Raw genomic sequence first — 26,731 nt, 5'->3', positions numbered from 1 at the left:
AAAAACAATGTTCCAAGAATTCCTATAGGCATGTGATTACGAGATATTTTTAGTCCTTTAAATTATTATTTTCATAGTTTTTTTTTTCAAACAAGGGCTCACTGCAGGGAGGCCAGCGGGTTTCCTGTCGAACGCTGCCAGGTTTGATTCCAGCTTTCTGCGTCTCCTGCGAAAATTGCCGACGCAGCGTTTCCCTCAACAGCGCAATAGCGGCCTCCAAGGCCCGCTGCTGTCGGCTTGGACGTTGGCCAAACGTAAACACAGGTGTCTCGTATAAATGGTGTCTGCACAATAACGGGCGCAATATACCAGATGCATTGCCACCTCATGTGATGGCACGATTATTCAAGACCCCCCCCCCCTCTTATAAAAATGAATTTTTTTTATTGTTTTGCTCAATTGAGCTTTGAGGTAGTGTCCATCTCCTCTTTTTAGCCCGAAGACAGTGGTAGACATTCCAATGGCAGGGGACGTTTCCATCGCACAGCCAACTCTTGATTTTCCTACAAATCGGTAGTCATTTTATTTACCACGTGGGGTTGATGGGTTGAGTCAACCCCCAACCAGCAATTTTAACTCTTAACCTTTCAAATGTGAGCCACCCAGAATGGATAGAGTTTAAAAATGCCCTAAGTAAACGGTGGTTGTCCTATGGAGCGATTAGCTCCCGTCATAGGAATGATGAATTTCCATCAGAGGACCGGGACTTCCAGCGGTGATGAGAACCATGCGACTGTTCGTTTGAGTAGCTAGACACTTTGACCTCAGCTTTAGAGCCAGTCCGGAGAGACGCTTGGCAGCGGTGGCAAATAAAATGCCACCAAGCTGCTTAAAACAACAACAGCAGCATTTATAAAAACGTTTGCTGAAACCAAAAACACAACATGTTGCATAAAAAAACAAAGCAAAACAATGTGCGTTTAAAAAACTTAAATGGAGCATGATGGTTCCAGCATGTTGTTTGAATTAGTCTGGATAAAAACATGGAGCGGCGGGGGTTATCGGTATTTTTTTTCTTTGAATCATCTACCATCTGCTGACTCAAAATACATTTACTGATGAGTGGAAAAAAAGCTGCTAAATATGTGTAGTGACTGCCTCAGAGACATTAAGAGTAGGAGGCACTCTATTTAATAACGGCCTTAACAGTCAGGACAGCTGACCGACTGCCTGACTGACGACGCCGAGAATGGTGAAGACGCAGACAGCGACGAAGACTCCAGCAGCACGACGAGGGGATACCACTCCAAACGACAGCCCCGAGCCTTTGCTCGGGGCCCCCTTTTATCCTCCCAGCGTGGCCTCGCTCCACCCCGGCCACGCCCCCTTTCTAGAACCTACTTGCGGCTTCCCTCACATGCCCCCTCTATCACCTTTCCCCTAAATCCCTGTCTCTGGTCTATCACGTGACCTGCTGTCAGTCAGGGCTGCTGCAACTGCAGATCCCCTTCTCTGCCAGCAACAAGCGCTTTAATGCTAAGTGACCGATTTTATGTCACTACATATGGAAGATGCTCAAACTGATATTTCCAACGTGCACGCTGCGATGCGGAATCGGTTGATAGGTGCGATTTAATGAAGTGTGCTGGGTCCCGTGTTAAGTCGAGTATTGATCTTCCCTTTAAAAAGTTTTGTCTGGTTTCTGTTTTTCCAAAGGTAGGCCACATGTCTTGATGCAGCTGAAGCAATTGATGCAGCTGCAACAGCCAGATTCGCTTTTAAAATGTGACGATTTTTTTTTTACAAACATCCCCACCAGGCAAAATCTGCAACCCCAAACACGAATTTGTGCGCTAGCGGGCTGGTTTAAGTCTCAGGTTCACGTTTCATCCACAAAAATACTGTCCTTGCCGTTCATATATTCCATAAACATGAGGTCATGTGGATGCCTGTATGGCCTCGGAAGGATTGACAGTACTGTATAACTGTGTCGGAGCCTGACAGCCGACGTCTGAATCTCATGCTCTCACTCCGAAAGTTGTCACGCTTCACCATCTAAACATGGTCACCGATGACCGCAACTTTCATTGATGCTGTCTGTCTCTATGACTGGCTTATTTTTAAGATGAGGGAGGAGTTTGGGTTGAACCGTCTCAACTTCACATGGGATTGGGCTCGCTACGGTTTAAAGTGAGCTTTGGCTGCGCCTTTTAGCGAGTGAAAATTTTAAATCGGTGCCTGTGTAAATATGGTTTTGTGCTTTTTGGGCTCTGTACGCACTGTTCCGAAAGTTTCCGAATGGGAAGTTTCAGTGCGCATTTCACAAGGTAACATTTTGAAGGCGACTTTAACTGACAGCAAATAAAAAGCACGCTTGAATTACAATATTAGAAACAATTAAAATGTCAGGAACAATTACAACAGCGTAACCGGCAAAAGCCACAAAGGTGAACAATAAGTGTAAAGCAAAATACAGCGAATCCACAATTTGTAATACGAGTGGATATTTCTCTGGCCGTGTGCACGCATCGGTGACACAAGTGGACACTTGTGCGATTGCGTAATTGCAATTGGGGCAGAGCGTAGCGACAGTCTGGCCGTGTGCGCTCGGCGTTGCACAGGCGGCCGCGCGTGCGAACTGGAATGGGTTCTTGGAAGAGCCCCCTAATTCGGTTTCCGTTCTGTGCCAGGGAGAGAGCAAACCACGTCTGGAAGTTCACGCGAAAAACACAATCCCGCTAGAATCAGCAGTGCTCCACAGCCCGGTGCATGTGCGTGCGCGCGTGCGCGCGTGGGCGCGTGCGTGTTTTCACTCTCCGCTCGTTCATTCATTCGTTCATTCATTTTTTTTTGGCATCTGGGGAATTTGAGAGCGAAGTTTCGCAGCGTTAAGCTCACCGAACAACACAACGTGCCCGCGGGGCCTCAGACAGCATTCAGAGTCAGGCTAACATTTGACCAGGCAAAGAAAACTGGGTCAGCAGCAGACGGGTTTGCAAAGAAAACACATGCCCTGTGCTTTTTCTCCCTTCAAATCTTTTATTTGTCTTTTTGCCACATTAACCCTTGAGCTGGAAGCCCACACAACGCACTCTCGTGCAGGCCACGCGTGTTAAAGGCGTACCAATGCACGTGCACATTTACCACGTGGGGTGCACGTGTATGAATGTACGTACGTGTATGTATAATTTAATTATACGTTTAGTATTATATATGTTTACATGTATGTTGAACTTCTTTCGCACCGTACATCGCTAATCGCAATTGCGGAGGAAGGACAACAAAACTCAACACAAAAAGCAGTTTTCTCGCATCCGTGCATTTAATACAATGCCGTGGATTGTAATGTGGGGGCTTAAACATTGTGGATCGTCGTATTCGCAATGTTATATGCGCATATACAAAAAACCGTGGATAATTAATCGCAGATAATAGGAAGAATTTCTTCTACCGTATTTGTGTGTAGACCTTCATTCTATCGGCTTCGGCGTCACATTATCCACTCGTGTACTCCTCGCACAGTTTAGTTCTCAAAATCCGAGTTTACATTTTGGATTCTCCTCCATTCAAAACCTCCAAATATAAACTTGCATTGGCCTAGGTTCAAAAACAACAACAACAACAACAACAAAAAGTAAAAGTAAATATTTTCCAAAATATTAGAGGGTCATAAATTTGAGGGTCCAATTTCCAAAATGTTGCTTTTTATTTTATTTTTATTTCAGCTATAGGCACAGACTCGATTATATCCGTGCCAGATTTCAGCTCTCTTCCAGAAAAGCATTCGAATTTGCGTCAGTCACTACATCGTCTGTGCGTATGAGACGTGCGGTTATGAATGAATGCATATGAAATATCTACGTATGTATTGTTGTCTTGAGGAATTCGTGCGTGTTGAATGTATCACTGAATATTCATATCTGCATGCGCATGAATGCATGCATTATTGTGCCTCCATATTCCACGTCTCTTGGTAAGCTACAAAAAGCAAACCAATGCACTTATGCATGCAATTTGTGTACAATACCGATGTTTACATTATAAAGTCTACACGCGTGCATAGTATGCAATGTTTCGTGGTGTGTTTGGTGCGTGCAATGTACATTTAATGTTTCAGACAAATAAACTCAAGGGTAATGAAAATACAGCTCTCATTTAAGAGTCGTCAAGTTTCCTGTAATTAAAAGCGACTGCACGTTTTTTTCTTCTTGATTTCCTCCGAGCGTCGGGCTATTGGTGTTGGGAACAGAGGGTGGTGATTTTAAGATTTCTGTGGTTTTTAGTTCCGAGTTACAAAGGCGGAGGGAGGGATGGGGGAGGGCTCAGAGAAAAGGTTCTGCGCGTTTTCAGACAAATGTCTGCTGTTTGAATCAATTACCGGGTCTGTGCGTTTAAACGCCGTCAGTTCGTCTTCACCAGGCAAGCTTCGTCTGCCGCCACTGCAGCCCCGCTGGTGTTGAGTCCTTTTTGCTGGAGCTAAACAAATTAGGCCAATGCATAAGCATGTAAAAATATACCCATAGATCTGAGATTTGTATAAAATAAGTATGACGTGTGTTGTATGTGCAGTGTTTGTATGTGTGCTTGGCATGTGTGTGTACACATTTCAATCGCTATGCCACGGCTCCTCACAAATATAAACAAAGGCAAAAATCCCTGCATAGCCTGAACAGGTTTGCTGAGGAAAGTGCTGTTAGCGAGCACCTACTAAGGCTGGCATAGCGCACAAGTGGGGCAGTGTGGCCAGCATCGCGTTCGGTGCTTATGTTTACACGTGGCAGCAGGTGCTCATCACTCACCACTGATGTTCGTGGTGGCCAGGAATCGAACCAAAATCACACACACACACACACAGCGGTGGGAACGTCATCACGGCACGTGTGCCAGGCTCATGTGAAATAACGAAATGCTCGCTGGCAATGGGACACGGGGTAGAACCAGGCATTGTGGCTTTTTGAGATGGGCTTTTAATCCCTTACAAAGTACTTTGCACACTACAAAGACAAAGATCCCCTGTATAGCCATAACAGACTGTCGAAGAAAGTGCTGTTAGCGAGCGCCTATTGAGACCGGTATGGCACTCGAGGGGGTGTGTGGCCCATGGACCGGTTCAGATAATCGTCACTGGTGTTGGCCGTGAGCGGGAATTGAACTCGGGTCGCCGGGTTCGTAGCGCAGCGCGCTAACCACTGTGCCACCGCTCTCCAAAATTGCACAATACATACACATACGCAGCGATATGCATACTCGCAAAACATAGACAAAGATCCCCCATATAGCCTTAACAGACTGTTGGGGCAAGTGTTATTAGCGAGCCCCTATGAAAGCTGGCATGGCGCACAAGGGGGTGGTTGTCCAGCACTACGCCCGGCCGCCTTTGTCTCCTTAGTAGCAATGTTTACACATCGCACCAGGTACTCATTTGAGGCCGAGTTAACCTCGGGGAAGCCAAGGACCGGCTCAGATAATCGTCACTGGTGTTGGCCGTGAGCGGGAATTGAACTCGGGTCGCCGGGTTCGTAGCGCAGCGCGCTAACCACGACACTACCGCTTCCAGAAAAAATTGCACAATATACATACATACGCAGGGATATGTATACACACACACCCGTTCATGTTTGTATATCTCCATGAAACTGAGAAGCACTGCTGGATATTTTCTTTGGAGAGAGAGAGAGAGCTCCTGACCATTCCCGACCCCTGTGCAGCTCGTCTGGGCGACGACCAACAGAGTGGGTTGTGCCATCAACACCTGCTACAACATGGACGTGTGGGGCCAGATCTGGGAGAAAGCAGTCTACCTGGTCTGCAATTACTCACCCAAGTGCGTGGCCTCTCGCTCCCACATCGCACGCACAACAGATCCAGGGAGAAATGGGAACAATTATTATTGCACCGGAAGTTTGTTCGGTATAACCAAAGTGATACTTGTTAATTCGGTTATAAATGCAGAGAGGCAGGCTTGACAAGGACAGGAGTGAATTAAATAAGTTGCTTTCTTGACCTAGAAAAGAAAACCCCTCACTGAATACTCATTTCAGAGGGTTCGATGTTTGGCATCTCTGGTGAAACCGTAATACCCCGAAAGAAACCTACGCATGTGAGGAAACAACACTCAATCAATCTCCTGGCTACGTCCGTACAAAGATGTTTATGACCTACGTGCAGTGCTTCTCTGCACGTGCCACTAAGGAGTGTTTCGCACAATGTTCCCTTACGCTTTAGTATAGAACTTACAACGTAAGTAGAAATGTCAACGTGTGTAAAGCGGTACATTGTTGTCATTGGCGTTAATGTTATTCTTTTCCTAATATTGCTTCGGCAGCGCGTGCAAAATAACGCCGCCGCCTTGCTCAGCGTTGGTGAAATCCCGCGTCTTCTTTAAACGATAAGCCTCGGCTTGAACCTCCTACGCGCGTGCGTGCGCGTCGTTTCTCCGCAGGGGAAACTGGATTGGGCTCTCTCCGTACAAGTCCGGCCGAGCCTGCTCCGAGTGCCCCCCCAGCTACGGCGGCAGCTGCCTGGAGAACCTCTGCTACAGAGGCAAGTTTACAATTGGCACGGTTGGCTTACGCGCGGTGCGGTAGAAGTTCAACGTACACACATATACACATATACATACGTAAAGTCCTGGCCTTCCTCATCCTTGGCCCCAGCAGCGGGCCTCCCCCTGACCCGACCCCGGCATAGACTCGGGATAATTATGTCTATAACACGCCTTAACATCAGATATTTCAAAGCATTGTACAAGACGCAGCAGAAACTCGACGCGACAATTGCGAATACTACTGAGACGTCCTGTGTGGCAGATGTAGTGTATCTTATCTTATCTTAAATCTATTATCTATTAAATCTATTATCTATTATCCCTTTCGTATTCCGATGACGTGCGTGTATGCCATCAGTTTTTCTTGCGGTTCCGGAATCGTACATGTACGTCATCGGAATGGAACCGGAAGAAAAAATGTAATAACTTTAACGGTACCGAGGCTCCCACAAGGCCATGCGTGAGGACGTGTGTCACAGTTGTGCACCAGCTATCGTAGAGTGCGGCTGTCGTGTCGCTACGGTTCTCTGCGGTGAGTACAATGTCTTTAAAAACAACGGCACTATGCCTCTCTAAATAAAATTAACGGGAACCACTTGTGTGTCCTGAGATTCAGCGGTGAACCAGACCCACCCTGAAACTTTCAGATGTCTCAGAATGGAAAAGGGTTAAGTGATGATACTCATGATAGCCAAACAGGGCTGCTGAAAGGTTTTTGGAGGTCTGGGGCAAAATACCAGATGAGACCTGCTCTGAGCCTTCCCCAGCCCTTTCTGAGCTTGGGCCCTCTCAGATTTGAGGCCTGAAGCAAACTGCCCCACCTGCCCCACCCTCCTACTCCCCACCCCCACCCCCCCCCCCCCAATACATGTTATGGTCCTATAGTCAACGTTGCTGTGGTGCGAGTGAGCCAAGGCGGGCCAGCCGAGTGGAGATCGCTGTTCAGAAGCTACCCCGCAGTAAAAGCTTGGGCCCCTTTAGCCACAAGGCTCAATTGACAAGTGCGACTGTTTGTGCTGGATTTAAGCGATGTCTACGTTGGACACAAGTGCGCATAAAACACTGTGCACCTCCTGTCACTTTTTTTCTCTCATATTCACATAAGTAATGAAGTTAGACTTCGGCGTGGTCTCTATGTGTTTTTGTTTTACCTTACCGCGTTGAGTCAGGCAAAATGGTCGTAGCTGTACAGTTATTAAATTGCGAAATAATTATGCAAGTGTCAAAACATTGACGGCCGAAACGATTATAGACGTTGGCAAATGTTGGTGGGAGAGTTCGGCTTACCTAATGGTTTTTGGGCTGTCAGATACAGTGAACAAGCTGTGCCACAAAAATAAGATTTATATTACAGCAAATATAAAGTAAAAATAATAACTTGTGATTATATTTACTCCATGCCGTCACGAATGCGCAGGTCATGGAGGAGTGACTATCCTCCCACACCATCGCCACCGCACACACTTCACAGAGCTGTGGATAATGAATCAGTGCAATAGATGTACTCAGTTCCTTTATGCATAATGCAGACTCAGGTGAAGGTACACTGACGGGCGTTCTCTCCAGCAAAAGTAACGCAAATTGTTCAAACAGATCAACTGAACATTATTGAAACGAATAAAAAAGCAACACACCAAGACGATGACAAAACATTCCAAGTATGGTTCGCTCAAGCGATGGCCCGTCTTTCATTAAAAATAAAGTGCAACTTAAAATTTAGGGAAAAACTAGTTTTTTGTCAAGTAAAAACGATTGCCCTTGAGCTCCACACCAAATGAGACATTTTGCCGAGTCTAATTTACAATGTCAGCAGCAAGGCAGCCTCCACCAATATTTGGTGAAAGCTATCCCAGCTCAGTCAGTTTGAAATAACAGCGATGTGGCCGCTTATCCGCCAACTACTTTTGGACAACTGCCCATTCGTCAACGCGTGAGCGCGCCGGAAAGCCCGTGCCCCGCTTCGCGATAACCCGCAACGACGAGCAACAGCGAGCGCATGCTCACGGCGCCCGACCGCCCACCCGCCCGCTCACCGCTCTGTGCCGGCCGCGCGCTCGCGTTTCTGTTCACAGACGGCAGCTACTCCCCGGAGGAACCCGAGGAGGAGGAGACGAACCGCGTGGACTACGTGCAGAGGCCCGAGCGGCGGCGGCGGCCACGCCCCCGGCCCACGCGCCCGCCCAGCCGCGGCCGCACGGTCACGAGCCACGACAAGATGTGTGAGTCGCCCAGGGCCCCACGCCAGGAGCAACGTCCCGGCACACGGCCGCCTCAATGTCCACAACGACCCGGGTTGATTGGACGTCAGGCCTCTGGGGCGCCGTGGTGGCGAGATGTTAACTGCCTCGCCTGGTATGCAGGAGCTCGTGGGTTCGATTCCGACCCTGATGCCTTCTGTATACTTGGACTTTGCGTGACTCTCTCCTCATGGTCGTGTGGATTTTTATCCGTGTCCTCCGGTTTTTTCCTCCACATTTAGAAACACGCGTTTAGAGTATTTGGCTGCTATAAATTTCCCCATGATAAGCCACTTTGTTGAGCTATCATTTGTGGCCAGGTCGTTTCTGAAAAAGAGCTACATAGCTTAGTGGGCATTACCTGGTAAAAAAAAAAATTTGTTTATAGTTTGATCATTAGCTGAGCACATGTAGCAGCATCATTGGACCGTGTTATAATATTTCCTGGTGTAAGGACATTAAATATGATACCAGCGTTGTTAAATAGCTTTGATTGTAACCGTGAGTTAACAAGACCAATCATCCTTCTGGGACTGATCATGTGAGGAGCATTTTGTGGGAAGTCGCAAATGTGGCCCCAGGATGGGAATCTGGAATTTCCACTGCTGCTCAGGGACCAGCCCTGGAAACTATCATCTGTGCTCAGTGGGGCCTTGAAGCAGCAGACACATTGGCTTTGTCTTTTGGTGGCAATAAACAGTTTCACGTTGCGACTGATTGAAAGCTAACGCCGATGTTGAGTTGGAACGGGCGGAGGGGTAAAGGTGAAGCTGCTCATTGACACCGCACGACCCCTGTGTCTCGTGCAGCCCAGCTTGTGAGCTGCGACGCCAAGTTCCGCGACAAGTGCAAGGGCAGCACGTGCAACCGGTGAGTGCCACCGCTGGCAGGGCGAGCGTCGCGTACGCGCAGAGCTCCTCGCGGCCCCTCCTGCTTCGTGGGGTCGCCCTGACTCGTACGTTTGACCGTGCATCACAACCAACGGCCAAAGTGCTCCGTCGCTGCCGCACACCGCAAGCCACTGGGTGGGCTTGAGCTGGTAAAATAAAATAGTTGAGTGTTATGTGGAGATTTTTTTTGCGATTTGCATAACTTTCCTATAACTCGTACTCCTATCGTGTTTTTGTATTGTTTGTTTGTTGTAACATTCTGACTCGCACCGACTGTATAGTTCATCAGATTCCTCCGGTATAAATAATTTTATTTCATTCTGATTCAACCGCATCAGAACATCAACAGGCCAATGCGCACATCTCTTTCATCAATTTTTGTTAATTAAAGACAAGCCACAGTGCTGCGACTGTGGTCATGCAATCCAAACCGTGGACCACACGGTAAGCCACTGAGGTCTGCACTCCTTCAACGGAGGAGGAGTCAAACTCCAACAACTCCCTCCTAAAGCCCTCTCTCGTGGTGAGCAATTCTTGACATTGGCATTCAACTCCTGAACATATTGCCAAAGACAAGCGAGACATACATTCATGAATATAACAGTTAATAAAAGAAAAATCAACTGCCAATAATGCACCTCGTTTAGCACGGTTGGCTGCGTACAGTGCGAAAAAACTTCAACATACATACACATATACAGGAGGAGCCGCGTCAGATGTTCGAGGCTTTTCTCCAGCAGGTCTCGACTGCGGGGTTGTAGTCCGCACAAGCGCCATCACAGCCTTCTTGACACAAGCTCTTTTAACCGAAGAAGATTTTGAACGTCAAACACGTCGAAAAGTATTCTCATGAATAAGGGTGGATCCGAAAGGATATTTAAAAGCACGTTCAAAAAGGCCATAATCAGCACACATATAAAGGCACTTTGGAACACTGATGTGAAAGATCCTGGGATACCAAGCTGTGGATGGTACAGATGGAAATAGTTATTCGTGTTGTGAATGCCCCCCCCCCACCCGCCCCCCTCCCCTCGTGTTTATCGAATGGGCACCGAGTGACCTTGAAAGGCGTTCACCAGAAACTGTGAGGATTTTTGCCTTTCTGTCACCAGGTACGAATGCCCTCCAAGCTGCCTGCAAGGCAGCGGCAAGGTGTTTGGGACCCTGTTTTACGAGGTGGTAAGTAGTGCGCGTGGTGCACATTTCCAGCCGCTGGCAGCGAAAGTCAACGTTGCCTCCAGCTGAGCTGCTCCAATGCCCTCAGTGCTTTTTTGGTTTTAACAAGAGGCACGTGCATTACGTGGTATGAGTGTTTATATCATTTGGAGTTCGATTTGTTAGCCGTGGCTGACACCGTTGTCAAGCAGGTGCCTAATTAAAACTAAAAATCTACACGGCTTGGGCTCAGAACCATAAAAAAATAACACAACAAAGCATTTGAGATTGTAGTTTTGCATCAAACACCGATGAACGTGAGGATTGCCGCTCAAGACAGAACAGTTTGGTTGAGAAGCATGAAGCATATGAGTGTCTGTACATTTAAGTGTATTTGTTTAACCAGATGATAACTCAAGAGACCAGGATATTATAATTTTCAAGAGTGACTTATGTTTATATATGTTGAACTTCTTTCACACCATATGTAGGCAACCGTGCTAATTAGAGGTTCAGGAATCAGAAGTACATTGTTACACAATGCTGTGTAACAATGCATATTTATCAAACAATAGTACGTGAGCTCGGCCACGTAATGATCTGGCAGAAACTAAACACAACTATCAGTTCTAAACAAATGAGTTTTCAATATAGATTTAAAATTTCATAGCTCCAGTGGCTTATCGGAAGAGTGTTCTAAACGTCCGCAGAATTGCACCTGAAAACACGCGATGCAGTGACCATCTTTATTAAGGTGTTAGCCTACTAGTCGAGGGCACTGATTGCTGTGCCTAATCCAAGTAGAGAATTTTGCCAGTAATTTTTGAATTTGGCAAATTTAGACCTTGCCACTGGCACACTATGGCCTACTCTTACAAATTACGTCAGGGGATCTGTAACGTCTACCGTGGAGCAGATGGCGCCTAGTGTGATTATGGTAATTGCACACTGCAATATTAATCAAGGCGGCCGCTGGGTACGAACCGTGAACATCTGCAGCAAGCGGTGAGCGCACTACTGTTCCAGGCTCGCTGAAGTGGGGAGACAATTTTTTGTGGGACTGCACTCGTATCCCACCGCAGTGATGGAAATTCCACATACCTATGGCAGGGGGAGAGTTTATCTTAAGCACAACCACCATTGACTTCCCCACAAGATGGCCCCCGGCCAGACATGTACAGTACAGTACTTATACAGTATGTATAGGATAGACACAGAAAACCACCATCTCCAGAGGCAAAGAAGAACTGTCTTGTCATTGGAGTTAAAGAGGCCGATTGAAGAGACACTTTTTAGAAATTCTGTGCCGTCTAGTTTAGGATTAGTTTCCTCCAAAACAATGACAGGCTTTTGCAATCCATTACGTTTTCATCATTAAATGTCTCTTCATGCCTTGGCTATACCATATATATACATTATTTAGGCAATGATGAGAGGTGGCGATCCTCCAACACAAACACCAGCCTAGCGGGGAGGCTGCTCCATTTATTGCATGGCCCCCGACTCTTTAACACGTGGCGAGCACAAAGGAAAGTTCACAAAGTTGGAAGCGAGTCGACTGCTGTCGATGGCATTTGGACGGGCTGAGATGACGACACAGTTTTCCTATAACGTTTGGAGATGAAATCATGTGTTTGGCAGCACCACGATCTCACTATTTATATCTCGGGCACAGTTTTCCTTTCATTGCTACAGCCACCGCCCTCCGTAATGCATTAATAGAAGTCCGCTGCAGAAACGGACTCTCGGGCTGACCAGGAAAGCACTGTTGAGCAATTGATTTCATTTACAGTGGGATAGTATTAAATTCTGGACTATGATAACATCGCGCTTGTTTACTCGACGATCTGGCTGGGTGATGTTGTGGTTAGAGGCCTCGTCTCACAGTCGGAGGGTTGTAATTCAAATCCCGGTCGAAAGTTGACTCAGCCCATTATGCCCCCTCCAGGGTCAACTAAATGAGTACCACTTGACATCTGGCAGTGGCGAGATGTTAATTTCCTCGCCTGGTATGCAAGAGGTCGTGAGGTTCTATCCCTACTCTGACACCTGTTTATTTGGAGTCTGCATGTTCTCCCCGTGGTCGCATGGATTTTTCTATGGGTCCTCTGGTTTCTCTCTCTCCACATTTAGAATCAACATGCGTTCAGAGTATTTGGCTGTGATCAATTTCCACGTAATAAGCCATTTTGTTGAGCTTATCATGTGGCCAGGTCGCTTCTGAAAAACAACTATATAGCTCAGTGGGCTCTACCTGGTAAAATAAAAATAGCTGAAGTGGCAGCTTGTTTATTTACTTGAGTGATTTTCTTACCTTTCCTATACTTTGCACTCCTATAGTTTGTTTTGGTAGTGTTGTTGTTGTTGTTGTAACTTTGTGACCCGCCCCTACTGGACATCTGGGAAAAAGAGCTTCATAGCTCATTGGATTCCTCCAAAATAAGCAAAGATGCTGATGCTGGTTCTGTGTGCGATGCCGACACCTCAGTGAGCGATTTGCTCTGTGCTTGAAATGGCCCTCGCAGAGCTCAAGCATCTGTCGAGCGGCGCTGCACTATGGAATCCTGGACGATGAGGGCGGCTGGGTGGACATCACACGCCAGGGCCGCAAGCCCTTCTTCATCAAGTCCCAGCGTAACGGCGTGCAGGCGCTCAGGTGGGGGTGAGGGTGAGCTTGAGGGTGAGCGTGAGGGTGAGCATGAGGGTGAGCATGAGGGTGAGTTTGAGTGTTGGGCCTGCAGAGGGTATGTGACCAGATGTCTCAAAAGGAACTCATGTTGGCAGTGTCATAGCATCGATTAGCATGGTTGGCTACGTATGGTGCAAAAGAAGTTCAACAAAAATACATCACGTTAACAACCTCTGAGAACTTGGGTTCGAATCTACGTCTCAGCCACATGAGTTTAAATCGGATTAATATATATATATTATCTGCACAGATACGTGCACATCCAGGATTGGACTATTCTTCCATTTATGTACTGACCGCTGACTGACTCTTCGACTGTTAGACTGATCTCACAAGTCGCGGCGATGCGAGATTCTTACGTACAGAGTTTGTCTCAGCCGGATGATCAACGACTGCATTGCAAAAAACATCACGGTCACTCATTCATTTGACTGTTGACTTAATTCGGCATGGCCCATCTCTGAAAGCTAAAGTCTACCGATGTACCAGAAGGCTGACACGTGGGGCGCACTCATTGCAATCGTGAAGGAGCGCTGTCTTGTGGGAGAGGCCTAGCTGAAGAGGCTTTAGAAGTGGCTCCATGGCGTCATCTGCCAGGAATTTCCCCCAGGCCCCGACTGTTTGTGGGTCATTCTGGAAGCAGCATTTCTTTACCCCCCTGCTTCAATGGCAAGAATGCTGTTATTCTTGCTAAATATTCAATGCATATCATGAACAAATAATAAGTATAATACAATCTGGACTCCTATTTTACGTGTAAATGCAACCGTATGGTACATTACAATGTTGTTAACTTGTATTTTTGTATTAGTGACAGCTTAGTTTATTTTAGCAAAGGGACCTGAGACCGGATTCACAAAGTGGGTCTTGCAAAAGCAAAACGTGACTTTAAAATGCGTTTTTTTTTTCTCTTTCCAGCAAACACAAGGCTTCCAACGCATTCTCCTATTCAGCAGTCTCCGGTAAGACCGTAGCTCGGTTGATCGTACATCATTCCAATGTGAGCAGATGTGACGTGGTAGCAAAATGACCCCTAACAAGGTCAAATAGGTCGACATATGTGCATGGTTCATATGAAGGGTGATGGAAAGATGTGTGGCCTGACAAAGAAAGCAAAGGCTGGCCCTGTTATTTTTTCTGTGCCCAAGCACAATGCACTTGGTTCACAGCTGTTCCAAGGATTTAATCCCCGTCCAGAAGAACTATTTGTCTTGCCCTTCATACCACTCTTTCAAAACACACATTGCGTCGCTGTCAATGGGATACATCTTTCCCTGCACGTGATTCTCTAACTGTGGAGGCATTGCCACAGTCTGTAGGAGCCAGCTCTGGCAAATACGGGTTTATCTCCAGATTACTCTGGTTTTCTCATAATTTTCTGGTTTTCTCCATATCCTTTTGCATATTTAATGAGTCTACAGTTGTCAGTCGGTACAGCAACAAGAAGATTTCAGACACTTGTAAAAAAATGACAGAGTTAATCAACTGCTACTACGGTTGTTAATCTTTAAAATTAATGAACTTCCAGCTGAACTTTTTCGATTTAAAGCTTTCGTGACTGCAGGGATTCATCTTCTTGGTTCTTTCGGTAAAGTCACGTAGAAGGGAAGTAATAAAATAATAAAAATAAAACATAATAAAATAATTCTCACAGATGGTTGCCACCATGTTGTGGCCGAAACGTCGTGAGAATTATTTTATTATGTTTTATTTTTATTATTTTATTACTTCCCTTCTACGTGACTTTACCGAAAGAACCAAGAAGATGAATTCCAGCTGAACGTTCACCCATTATCGTAGCACCACTCCGTCTATCTGAAGCCACGGACTTTTCCATCGCCCTTCGTATTATATTATATTTGTCAATCGCATGACTTCCAGGACAATATAGCAACCATCATAATGTGCATTGTATTTTATTGGTTGTAATTCCTTATATATACCGTGATGTTTTACACAGGTGATAGGTCAGCAATTCACAGCTGTTGCGTGGTTGTTCTCATCACTCTCGTGTTGCGTGCAGTAAAATCCGTAGATTGTTCGACCACCGTGGCTCAACTCTGCCCTTACAAGAAATCCTCCCCACACTGCCCACGGTAAGCCTATTCCCATCACCACATCGACAGCCATGTTCTATCCACTGCATGATGAAGGCCTCCCCACACTGTTGCCATCCCTCATGAGCCCTTGATGACACCTCCTGCACATGAGGTGGTCTCAGGGCTGCGTCTCTGCAGTGGTCGTCCTCTTTGACTCAATTCCCTCCTTTGTCTGCCTGCCATTGTGTCACCAGTCTCGTCCATCAGTCACCAACGATACCAGCAACGTGCTCTGCCCAAACCGGCGTTTTCTAACGGTCGCCATCATTTCGATTTGAAGCTTTCGTGACTGCAGGGATTCATCTTCTTGGTTCTTTCGGTAAACTCACGTAGAAGGGAAATAATAAAAATAAAACATAATTAAATAATTCTCACAACGTTTCGGCCACAACGCAAGCAGCCGTCCTCAGGTGAAGAACAGGCATGTCGGAAAGACAGCGTCTGAATTCAGACGCTGTCTTCACCTGAGGACGGCTGCTTGCGTTGTGGCCGAAACGTCGTGAGAATTATTTTATTCTGTTTTATTTTTATTATTTCCCTTCTACGTGACTTTACCAAAAGAACCAAGAAGATGGTCGCCATCATGTTTCTGATGTGTGTTTCCCCTCTGTTCCAATTGTTCTTCTTCTTCTTCCTATCTCTCATTGTAAATGCCATCATGCTTTATTCTGTTATTTGCAGCTTCTGTTATGTTTTTGTCAGTGTAAATGTGTAGTGAGTCACTCAGAGACACTCATCGTAGGAGGCACTATATTTATTATAGCCTTCACAGGTAAAAGGAATAACTACACTATGAATCTAGATTAGACGTTGTAATCTACACTATGGTCAGGACAGCTAACAGGCTGCCTGACCAACAACGCCGAGGAGGTGAAGACGGTGACGAAGACTCCAGCAGCACGACGGTTCCACTCCAACAACAGCCCCGATCCCTCGCTCGGGGTTCCCCTTTTATTCATCCAGCGTGGCTTAGCTTCGCCTTCGGCCACGCCCCCCTTCTAGAAGCCACTAGAAGGTTCCCGTGCTTTACCACACGTACCCCCCCTCTGTCCCCCTTGCCTCACGTCCTTCTCTCTGGCTCATCACATCCTGCTGGCAGACAGGGCTGCTACAACTCACGATCCCCTTCCCTGCCGGCAACCAGCGCTACGTGCCACAGTGGCACATTCCATGTCACTTCAAATGTATCAAATCCATGGTCTCAACCTGACATCTGGGAAAAATGCTTTTTTAGCTCATTGGATTCCTCCAGTATAAATCCATATTCTAATTCTGGTTTTCAAGTAATGTGCACAGATTGGAAGATTTCCTCTGTAGGCATGTTAAGGGTGCTGCTTTTCGTTATCGAAATAAAGTTTTGCGAAACACTCCGCACTCAATCTATAACGACACTAATGGCTGCTGCTCGTGTCTGCTGGCCGGGTCACTCTGGGCAAAGAGCTGTGGGGCTCATCGAGCCTCACTCGGGAACACACACTTCTGTTTCTGATTCTTCCAATTCTCTCGCTCGCCTTTTTAATTTACCATGCCCATCGTTGCATGTAAAAAGACACTTCGTTTGTCAGTGACAGCACATACCTGAGTCATTTTTCGTTGTGCCATCAAGAGAGCTCATTTGGACAGGAACCACGAACGTATGGCATTCATGGTGAACTATGTACGACCTATATAACCTTTGACCTAGGTCAAGAAAACCACAGACATGTTTTAACAATGCCACTTCCTACATTGGGCTGTATTTTGTCCAATGTAGGAAGTGGCTGGGTGCTGGAGGACCAAATCCATTTAGCCCTCAGGTCTCGCATGCTGTGCAGTTTAGTTAATGATTGTGGTTCAGAAAAACAATCACCACATTCATGGGGCAGCCTGGTACAAAGACAAAAATCTCCATCTATAGCTGGGGTGGGGAACGTCCAGCCCGTGGGCCGTATGAGGCCCGCGAAATCATTTGGTCTGGCCCTGCCAAGGCAACCGCAGGCGGGACTCGAAATTCAATCAATCTAGGAGCAAACCTGGAAAAGCAGTTGCGAGTAGCAGCAACATCATCAATACCAGCTAACATCACACGCCTCACCAAAGAGAAGCAGTTCCAGCCATCAAATTAGGGGTGAGTTAATAAAATGTTTGACCAAATATAACAGGCGCATTTTTAAGTTGATAATTTTGTATGGCCCGCGAATGATGTTATAAATATCCAAATGGCCCTTTGCAGAAAAAAGTTTCCCCACCCCTGATCTATAGCCTTGACAAACTGTTGGAGCAAGTGCTGTTAGAGAGCGCCTATGATGAAGGCTGGCACGGCACGCGAGAGGGTGACCGTTGCGTGCAACCCCTCTGCCTGGCAGGATGTACTGCCGGCCCGGCTGCGTGAACGCGGAGAGCGACGTCTACGGCTCCAAGGTCTACGCTGACGTGAGTCGCGCGCGGACACCCGGGGCACGCGACGTCGGCCTGGGGGGTTTCAACTGCTCTGGGCCAACGAATAAAAACTCCCGAGTTCCCATTCTGCGGGAAGTTCGTATGGACGGGGTTCCGTGGACTGTGAATATGGATTTTAATATGGGTTTCAGCCACCTGTGATTTAACTGAATTCTTGATTAACCATGCAAAAAAGATTTAACTACACATATTTGGACCATCGTATTTGACAGACAACTATTCTTGAGTTACTGTACAGTTTACTGATAGACAGCCAGTTTTGTTTAACCATGTTTAGCTTCTTTTTTCACACACTGGTTTCCTGCTATAAGTTTTACCCACCAAGCAATATAGCAGGAGGCTGTTTCTTCCTGACCTGCTTTTGTGCTTTTACCATCTACATGGCAGAGGCTCGGCCTCTTTACCGAAAAAACCTAAGAATATGAATCTTTGCAGTCACGAAAGCTTCAAATCTAGAATTAATTCTTGAGTTGCTGTGTTTGGTCTCAACCATTTAGCTCAGTTGTCCACGCTCCATGAAAAGTAAAATGTTTTATTTCTCTGTTCATTTAATCAGCCGCCGGAGTTGCGGTGTGGTTCGAGTGCTCAGCTCACAGTGGGAGGTTTGTGAGTTCAGCCCCTGGTGAGGAGTCAAACCAATAACCTCTCCCAGTTAGATCAAACGAATACCACTGTGCACTCAGGGGCACACGTGCCTCGAGGGTGATAATAACACTGTGTAACACGATTTTTGTTCCTGGGTAGTAAGTTGTTATTTTCTAATTGTTTATGCCTCAAAAGTATAGAAAATGGCTATTATTCCCCATAAACTTTGCTTTTGTGACCAGGACTTTATGTGAAGGAATGACACAAATGCACAGCACGTTTTCTCAATGAAAATAGCTACATTTCAAAATATCACTGTCCTGGTCACAAAAGCAAAGTTTGTGGTGAATAATAACCATTTTCTGAACTTTTGAGGCAGAAGCAATAATGGATGTCCACCACTGGCTACGGGCCGCGAATGAAGATGAGCACTGGCCCGGCACTTATTTGAGCAAAGAGGAAAACGTTGACTCGACCGACCGTTGACTTAACTCAACAAACACGTTTACGGGAGGACTCTCTCACTTGGCGAAATGTGGCTGCTGGCTGAGCGTTGTGTGCCCCGTGCAGCCTGGCTTAATGAGGCCCCTTGCGATTTCTCCACTTTTCCGTGACTCGCCGAAAGAAAGCACGCCTCTGCGACGTACCGCCATCGCAAGGCTGCCCTGCCCAAGGCAGCGACGATGCCTCCCCCCTCGTTACAGTAATTAGCGTAACTCGAGCGCCAAGGGAGGCTGCGGCGATACTGAGAAGAAGGCCCGTGGGTCATGCAGCTCGGATGAAAGTACAAACGCACGGAAGTGATTCTGAGGGCTATCGGCACGGACGGTCCTGTTTCTCAGCTGGAATGAGGAGCCTGTTTTGTGCGTGTGGGGGTCTGAGCCCTTATTTTCCGAGTCCAAGAGCCTTATCGCGCGAGTATTTGTTTACGTTCAATTAAGGGATTGTTAAAATGGGGTGAGTTTTTAATACACCGCTGCTCTTTGTTGGGAAACATCTCTCCGCGAGTCTGCCCGGGGTAGAGTTAGAGTCTGCCCGGGGTAGAGTTACGCGTAATGCTGAAGGCCGGGCGAGGGCAAAAGCCTTTCATGACTGTGCAGCAGCAGCAAGCAGCGAGCCTTTTGGTACAAGCCTCAGCTTTCTGTTGTGTCACTTTCACCACTGCATGAAGGCCATGTGATTGCTCGGTTTGCCTTGTTGTGGCCAGGTATGGTATTCTTAGGTTTTTTCGTTAAAGTCACGTAGGTAAAAAATTAAAAATTAAAATTAATAAAAGTATGTTATGTAGACTAGCCGTAGTCTCAAGCCGCACCTTACCATAATAATAAAAAGGGGGCCTGTCCTGGCCCATCCCCCCCCCCCTCAACCAGTATATATACGGGGTAGTATCTCTTGGAATCTCTCATTTACTTGATACAGCAAGCGTGCTGTGACGGTTCCACCTGAAGACGGAAGCTTGTGTTGCCTCCGAAACGTCGTGATTTTTATTTTATTTTACTTTTATTCATTTTAATTTTTTACCTACGTGACTTTACCGAAAAAAACCTAAGAATATGAATCCTTGCAGTCACGAAAGCTTCAAATCTAGGCCAGGTATGGCTTTAACCTGGGAGGAACAATTAGGTGATCTGGTGGCTCAGCGGCATAAGAATATGGGTATAACGATGCCTAAAACTAATCGATTAAAACCGAGTATAACACATATGACACATATATATCGAATCGTGCGTACGAACTTCATGGCTGGATTTGGATTCCCAGGCACAGTTGATTCAACGAGTGGTTATTAGAACCAGTTCTGGTCCCAGCCGCTTGCCTATACCAATCCAGTTACCAGCGGAGTGAAATATGGTCAAATAACCCCATTGGTTGCCACAGCGTGGGATTTGATGCATGCTGTTAAATATATTGCATGTAACGTAATATCGGTCACAGTACCACTGCAGCCACTACAAATATTGTTTTAATTTCATCTCCTTTCCCCACACCTCCGATTAGCACGGTTGGCTATGTACTGTGCGAAAGAAGTTCAACATACATACACGTAACCCAAATTGTCACAATTCGTAGAATCATGAAGGCGATTTTTTTTAGACCCAGCTACGAACCATATCAGAGTAACAACGAGCTGGCACAGCTGCGATATTGTGCTCAATTTCTGGATTTGTGGAATCCATGATTAAGCCGAGCTCTTGAGTGAGTGTTGCAACACGAATTAAAATATATATGCATCTTCACAGAATTCAAGCATTTGCCGAGCGGCCATCCACGCCGGGGTCATCACCAACTCGCAGGGCGGCTATGTGGACGTGATGCCCGTCGATAAGAAGAATCACTACGGCAGCACCCACCAGAACGGCATCCTCTCCAAGAGGTGGGTGGGCACGTGGGCGGGTGACACCAGTGGTGTGGACATTTTAGTTCAGACCACGATAAAATCCAGGAAGCAATTTCTCATCGAATGTGTTTTGTCGGATCGCTGATAGACTGGAGCAGGCAGGTAACTGGTAGCCGCAGCCGTAACGAAGAGATGTTCTGGATGTGGTAGACTGGGTGCAAAAATATTTTCCAATGTCACCAACCAGGACAGACCCCAGGTGAAATTAAGCCCCGGTCAAATCACCCCAATTTGCTCGATTTCGTGGGATCTTAGAAGTTACACATGGTGGTATGTACATACGTTGAACTTCATTGGCACCCGTACGTAGCTAACCATGCTAATCAGAGGTTCCGGGGAAAGGTCAACCAAACACAAAAAGCAGTTATAATGAAATGAAATTGAAATTGTGGTTCAGCTTGGATGGGTGACAGCCTAGGCTTGCCAAGTGTTGTAAAGCAAGGGGCTGCAAGGTGGCCAGGAGATGGCAGTGTGGAGGTTTTCCACTCGTATGACCGTTGGGAAAAATACTCGAGACTCGGTGAGGCGTTCCTGGGTAAATAAGGGCACTATTGTATCCTTACTAACATGAATATGGTAAAGTTATGATATGCTTAGATCGCCTGACTCACAAGCAGAAAATCTAATTCAAGTTGGCATTCGACTGTTCATCGTACCCCTGGGGGTCAATAAAATGATTACCACTTTTTGAATATTCAGCAGTGGCTGAGACACCACTCTGCGAAAGGAATGTGGAATTTCCACCACTGGTTCAGCAAAGCCGAGGGCGTTGAGCAGTGCCCAAACCTCATTGGAGCAGGAATGCACGTTGACTTTTTGACTTTTGACTTTGTTTATGAATATGAAATCCAAAACGGCGCTACATTTAAAAAAAATTTAAGAGTAGAGTTCCTCAGCGCTGCATACGGCTCAATTGCAGGAAAGCCTTGTCAGCTTTTTCATGTGAAATGTGGCAATTGTGTGCAACGTTCAAGGAAAAGTTGATGAATGCACTTTATTCGTAAAGTTAAACAGAAGACCTACCATGCTTTACAGGCATTACAGTAATCCATTCATTTGACCATTTAAAAAGTAGCTTAACTTGAAACTCGTTTGTATTAAAGAGCAGTTTTGTTTCAGGGAATATGACCCATCCTTTGGGAGTGGCAAATGCGGCAGTGACATTGCAAACTAGAGTCTAACATCACACAGAAGAGTGTGAATATTATACAGTGGCTAGCATAGCCCAGTGGCTAGCATGCTCTGCTTACAACCAAGCCAGTTTGAATGAAGTCTACTAAGGCTTTATTCCCACAGCCGGTTGTTATTTTCAATTTGGAATTAACGTACCATGTCGTTTCATTTGCTCTAAAGCAGATGCTCAGGAAAGTAAGACACTTGCCCACACAGCCAGTCGGAACGTACCAAGTTTATCTCCTGGTCCCGGATCAGTGCAGCACTTCAAATCGAACAAAAAGTAGTTTCACGTTATAAATGTCACTTCATGGCAGTGTAAACGTCACTATATGGGAAGTCAGCAGTGGTTTTCCTATGAAGGCACTCATCCCCGCCATGGGGACATGGAATTTACACCAATGGTTTCGGACTGTAAATCGAGACGGGCTCACCACTCTACACCTGTTTGCGTGGGAAACAATTTTTGACTCTTTGGCTACATCACTGCGCTCCTCCGAGGTCGTTTTTGAAAAGGGAACTGAATCTGACTGCCTGCCACCTCCTCGATACACGAACGGTGGCAGTGTGAACGGGGCAGCCTTCGAGTTGCCACGGCACTGCAGGCAGACGAGGCTCGACTAGAGGCTGCTCGAGGCCTATTCCGCCACGCTAGCCCGACACCTTCAAATAGGTGGGAGGATCCCACACTTGACCCCACCACACGCGACCTGCCCATGTGTACCGCCGGGTTGGACAGAGTTGGCAGCGGATTTAACATTCTCTTGCAACATCCTTTCAAATGCAATTCTAGCGGGGCTGGCGACCTCTGTCTTGGAAGTGCAGCACGGTGACCAGTGCACCATGGCAGCATTCCCAATGCACAAAGAATGGTCAATAATCACAGACAGTGACTTGCAGTCTCAGCCAAGCAATGCCTTGATTGGGCACATTCGGCTGTGCAGACACCACCCAGCCTCCCCCACCGCACGCGCAGTGTTTACACCAAGTTGCCCGGTGCTGCATATGTCCTCGATTGTCGTGCTGGAGTCCTGCAACGGGACGCTAAGTAAAGCACGCGTCCCTCTGTGCGGTAAACTGTGATGTATGCAGCCCACAAAGTTTATCTACAACATCCTCTGAAGAGCACAGCAAGATCAATATTCCGAACCAAAAGCTCTTAAACGTGGCCCAAACACCAGAGATGTGTTTACTCTTTCACAGCAGGAGAGGTTGATGAAGGAAAGCCCCCGGTCTAGGGGCCTAGGCTGGGCGGGGCGTGACTCTCTTGCAATGCAATAACTGTGCGGAAATGTTGTGTTCAGAAATCGTGGTTAGCCGTCACGAGAGCTCGAATGCGTGTGTGATGCCAAACGAAGACAGCGCCATATTATTATTTTAATGACCATTGGGGGGCACTCATCTCTACTCATGGCCCTCAGCCAGTGGTGGATACTCCACATTTAAATGGCAAAGGCTGTTCCCCACATAGGTCGATTTCTGTGGACTTTCCACAATGTGATACTCACCAGGAGTGATGATGGGTGGAGCTGTGGCGCAGTGGGTAGCCCTTTGTACGATGAGCCCAGCAACCGGAGTTTGATTCCCGGGCATGGGCTAACATCAGCGGCGAGTGGTATCCGAATCGGTCTTGTTCCCTCTCAGCCCCTCCTTCACCAACCTGCACTGACCAGAGTGGTGAAGTATGGTCAAACAACCCCCATGGTCGACATGGGAGGGCGAGCAATGATAGGCTGAGTTGGCCACCTTCTGGAATTGAACTTGCAATCTTAAGATTGCAAGTCAGACACTCTAACCACTGCACCAATCAGTTGGATATGAACATGAATAGACAAGCATAAAATAAGTAGTTTTGCCAAAAACATCTAAAATCAAATTCAATAAATTCATCAATAAGTTTGCAAAAAATTAAAGAGTATGCAGATTGATCATTAAGTACATTAGCAAGTGAATAACTAACCCAGAAAGTGAATCTACAACAAGTTTATGACAATAGTTTACGATTGCAACGTGGACGCATGTTTATTAAACACCATAAATCCATTTTCCTGCATAGCCTGAAATTGTCTCGAAAATAAGTGTCAAATTGTTTGCACTTTATAATGTTTTGGGTTTGAGGGATTATTATTATTAAGATGTTGTACTACCAAGCCACACAACCATAACTCATTGCTGACCTAAAGAGCGATCGTTCCGTGGGGAATGGAAATAAATTCTGTACATGAAATCGACTCATTTCCACGTGTCCTTCCATTCCAGGACACGGAACCCTGCGGGAGGCAAGGCATTCCGTGTATTTGTGGTCGGATGAGAGCTCAGGGGGAGGTGCAATTCCAAATCATCGACTGCCTCCAGACCGCTGAGGGTACGACAAAGAGAGCGCCTAAAGTTTCCTGTGACCCGGGGCCTCGACGTCAAGCCAGACAACAGCGGACCGCTGTCACACACCTGCACAGACATCCAGCCTCCTGCCACACATTTACCCAGCCACGCAACAATATAGCTACCCAGCCATACAGCTGCAAAAACTATCTAGCTACACAACAGCAATCATTCAGCCACACGGACACAGCCACACAGATAACAAACCGTGTAGATACACAACCACGTCGTCACACACACAGCAACTTAGCCATAAATATATCAAACTGCATAGCTATACAACCACATACCGACTCATTTAACCAAACAGACACAACCATACAGTTACCGAATCACATAGCTGCACAAACACCCAGTCGTACAGCCACACGCACAACCACTCAGCCACATGGCTACCAAGCCACATGGCTCTACAGTCACACAGTCAAGCACTCATTCATCTGTGGTCCAGCACATGAACAGCGTTGTTGACAAAATACCCTTAACATTCATGAACTCGTTTAATAGAATGCTCTTCTCTTCTCACCACGAACCCTGTGGTCTTGCTGCAATATGGTTTACCTTCAAGCTACACAGGGACATCTGAGTGAGTGTCAAACTTCATTTGTTTGTATTTAAACGCTTTTAATATTGCCACCGGGCTATCCGGCCATAACATTTAATCATGCTATTAAATTCTATGGCCGAATAGCCCTGGTGGTGACGCCTAGCTGCCGCGTATTTTTGAAGCCCTGCGTGTTGATTCTCATGCAAGGTTTGTGTTGACCGCTCTCGTATGAACCCCACGTCGACAGCCGAGTCGTTTACTGACGCTCGTGGCTGAACGGGTTGGTTGCACTGCGGTGGCAAGCGACATTTGATTTACCTTTATGTGCACGGTAATCGCTGTGGCACACCCCTTGCCCAACACTTCCCGTCTATTGTCCGAGGCCCACCGTCGGTGTTCAGATTAAACCACGATAGCCGCAGCGCGTGTGCTGCCCGTGCCGCTTTGCGCTGCTACACGAGGCTCTGGTGTGACCCCCCCCCACGACCCCGCACTTCGGCGCGCCATGGACTGGGTCGAAATGTTAGGGATGGACAGAGTTGGAAGAGCCTGGATCGGAGCGAGCCTGTTGCGTGCAGCATTCTCAAGCAGTTGTTTTTTAATGTAAACATTAGGTTTAAATGTTCCCGAAGCACCATCTGCTTGTAAAACAGACTGCAGAGTCCATACGTGTTGTCCTTTTTTTGTTGATACCATGGCTTGCTTTGCCTTGTTCAAAGGTATTTTTATAAAGACACCCTGTAAAATGATAATACATTATCATGGATCGAGTACCTTTTAGAAACATTTTGTAAAATTATATTTAAAGTGCCCACGTTGGATGACTGTACAGTGGTTGTGTTTTAAATGACGATGTTGGTAGCATGAGCTTAACAAGCGACGTGTTTTATACTTTGTATTTTATACTTTATGCACGTGTGTGAATCATATTTATGCTGAAACAGAATGTACATGACTATATCACTTACAGCTGTGCTGGGTTAAGCTCTTTAATGCAATATTTCTGCTATTGTGATGAATTCTCAAGACGTATTTGACTTGGCTTTCGCTTAGTTTTTTAGCGTAGAACTTTTGTCGAGTGTACAGTTACATCGTCAGACCACATTTCTCCACCCGAATGTTTTTTGTTTGTTTCTGTTGTGAGTTTGTAATATATAAACCGTGGACCGCCACGACATTTGATTTACTGGTAAGCATCTGTCTCAAGTAAACCATTGGAATTAACAAACCGTGCATGTATATTAATGATATTTTTGAAAAATAAAGGAATACAAATTTTAGAATTGAAAAAGAAATGGAAAGTGTTTTTGTTGTTGTATCACTGATCCCATCAATGGCAACTTTAGGCTGCTAAAGATCACGTCAGTGTTGGGATTATTAATAAGCAATAAGCAACTCGTGAAACAACTCTGGCTGTCGCCTGATGATGCTGGTTGTAATTACTGGCGAAACGTCACGGAACTCGAATTGGCATGTTTTGTTTAAGTGACAAACCTCACTAATTGGTTGTGTCAGGTGGTGGCGGGTTTAACGACACATTCATATTTGCGTGATCTCACCCAAAAACCTCTATTTTAGATATTGGTCGTGAAAGCCTACTAGGTGTTCAACATTAATAATCAAGTCTGTAAAACAGTGGCCAATTCGCAT

The 26,731-nt window shown here is 46.3% G+C and overlaps 1 protein-coding gene across 1 annotated transcript in view; it reads left to right on the top strand.

Moving 5' to 3' along the window:
• The window catches only part of LOC144723350 (cysteine-rich secretory protein LCCL domain-containing 2-like), a 50,060-nt gene extending 23,684 nt beyond the window's left edge, over positions 1-26,376 (top strand). The window contains exons 5-15 of the mRNA XM_078602083.1: positions 5,649-5,764; positions 6,383-6,483; positions 8,560-8,706; positions 9,534-9,594; positions 10,727-10,793; positions 13,295-13,425; positions 14,377-14,420; positions 15,482-15,554; positions 17,903-17,969; positions 20,822-20,955; positions 24,412-26,376. Of these exons, the coding sequence (XP_078458209.1) occupies positions 5,649-5,764; positions 6,383-6,483; positions 8,560-8,706; positions 9,534-9,594; positions 10,727-10,793; positions 13,295-13,425; positions 14,377-14,420; positions 15,482-15,554; positions 17,903-17,969; positions 20,822-20,955; positions 24,412-24,463 (993 nt within the window). The 3' untranslated portion in view covers positions 24,464-26,376. The remainder of the gene's footprint in view (positions 1-5,648; positions 5,765-6,382; positions 6,484-8,559; positions 8,707-9,533; positions 9,595-10,726; positions 10,794-13,294; positions 13,426-14,376; positions 14,421-15,481; positions 15,555-17,902; positions 17,970-20,821; positions 20,956-24,411) is intronic.
• Positions 26,377-26,731: the final 355 nt, after the last annotated feature.

This window comes from Lampetra planeri, chromosome 17 (assembly GCF_965212315.1).
Source record: "Lampetra planeri chromosome 17, kcLamPlan1.2.h2, whole genome shotgun sequence".
Classification (NCBI taxonomy): domain Eukaryota; kingdom Metazoa; phylum Chordata; class Hyperoartia; order Petromyzontiformes; family Petromyzontidae; genus Lampetra; species Lampetra planeri.
This window is presented reverse-complemented; position numbering and strand designations above follow the sequence as displayed.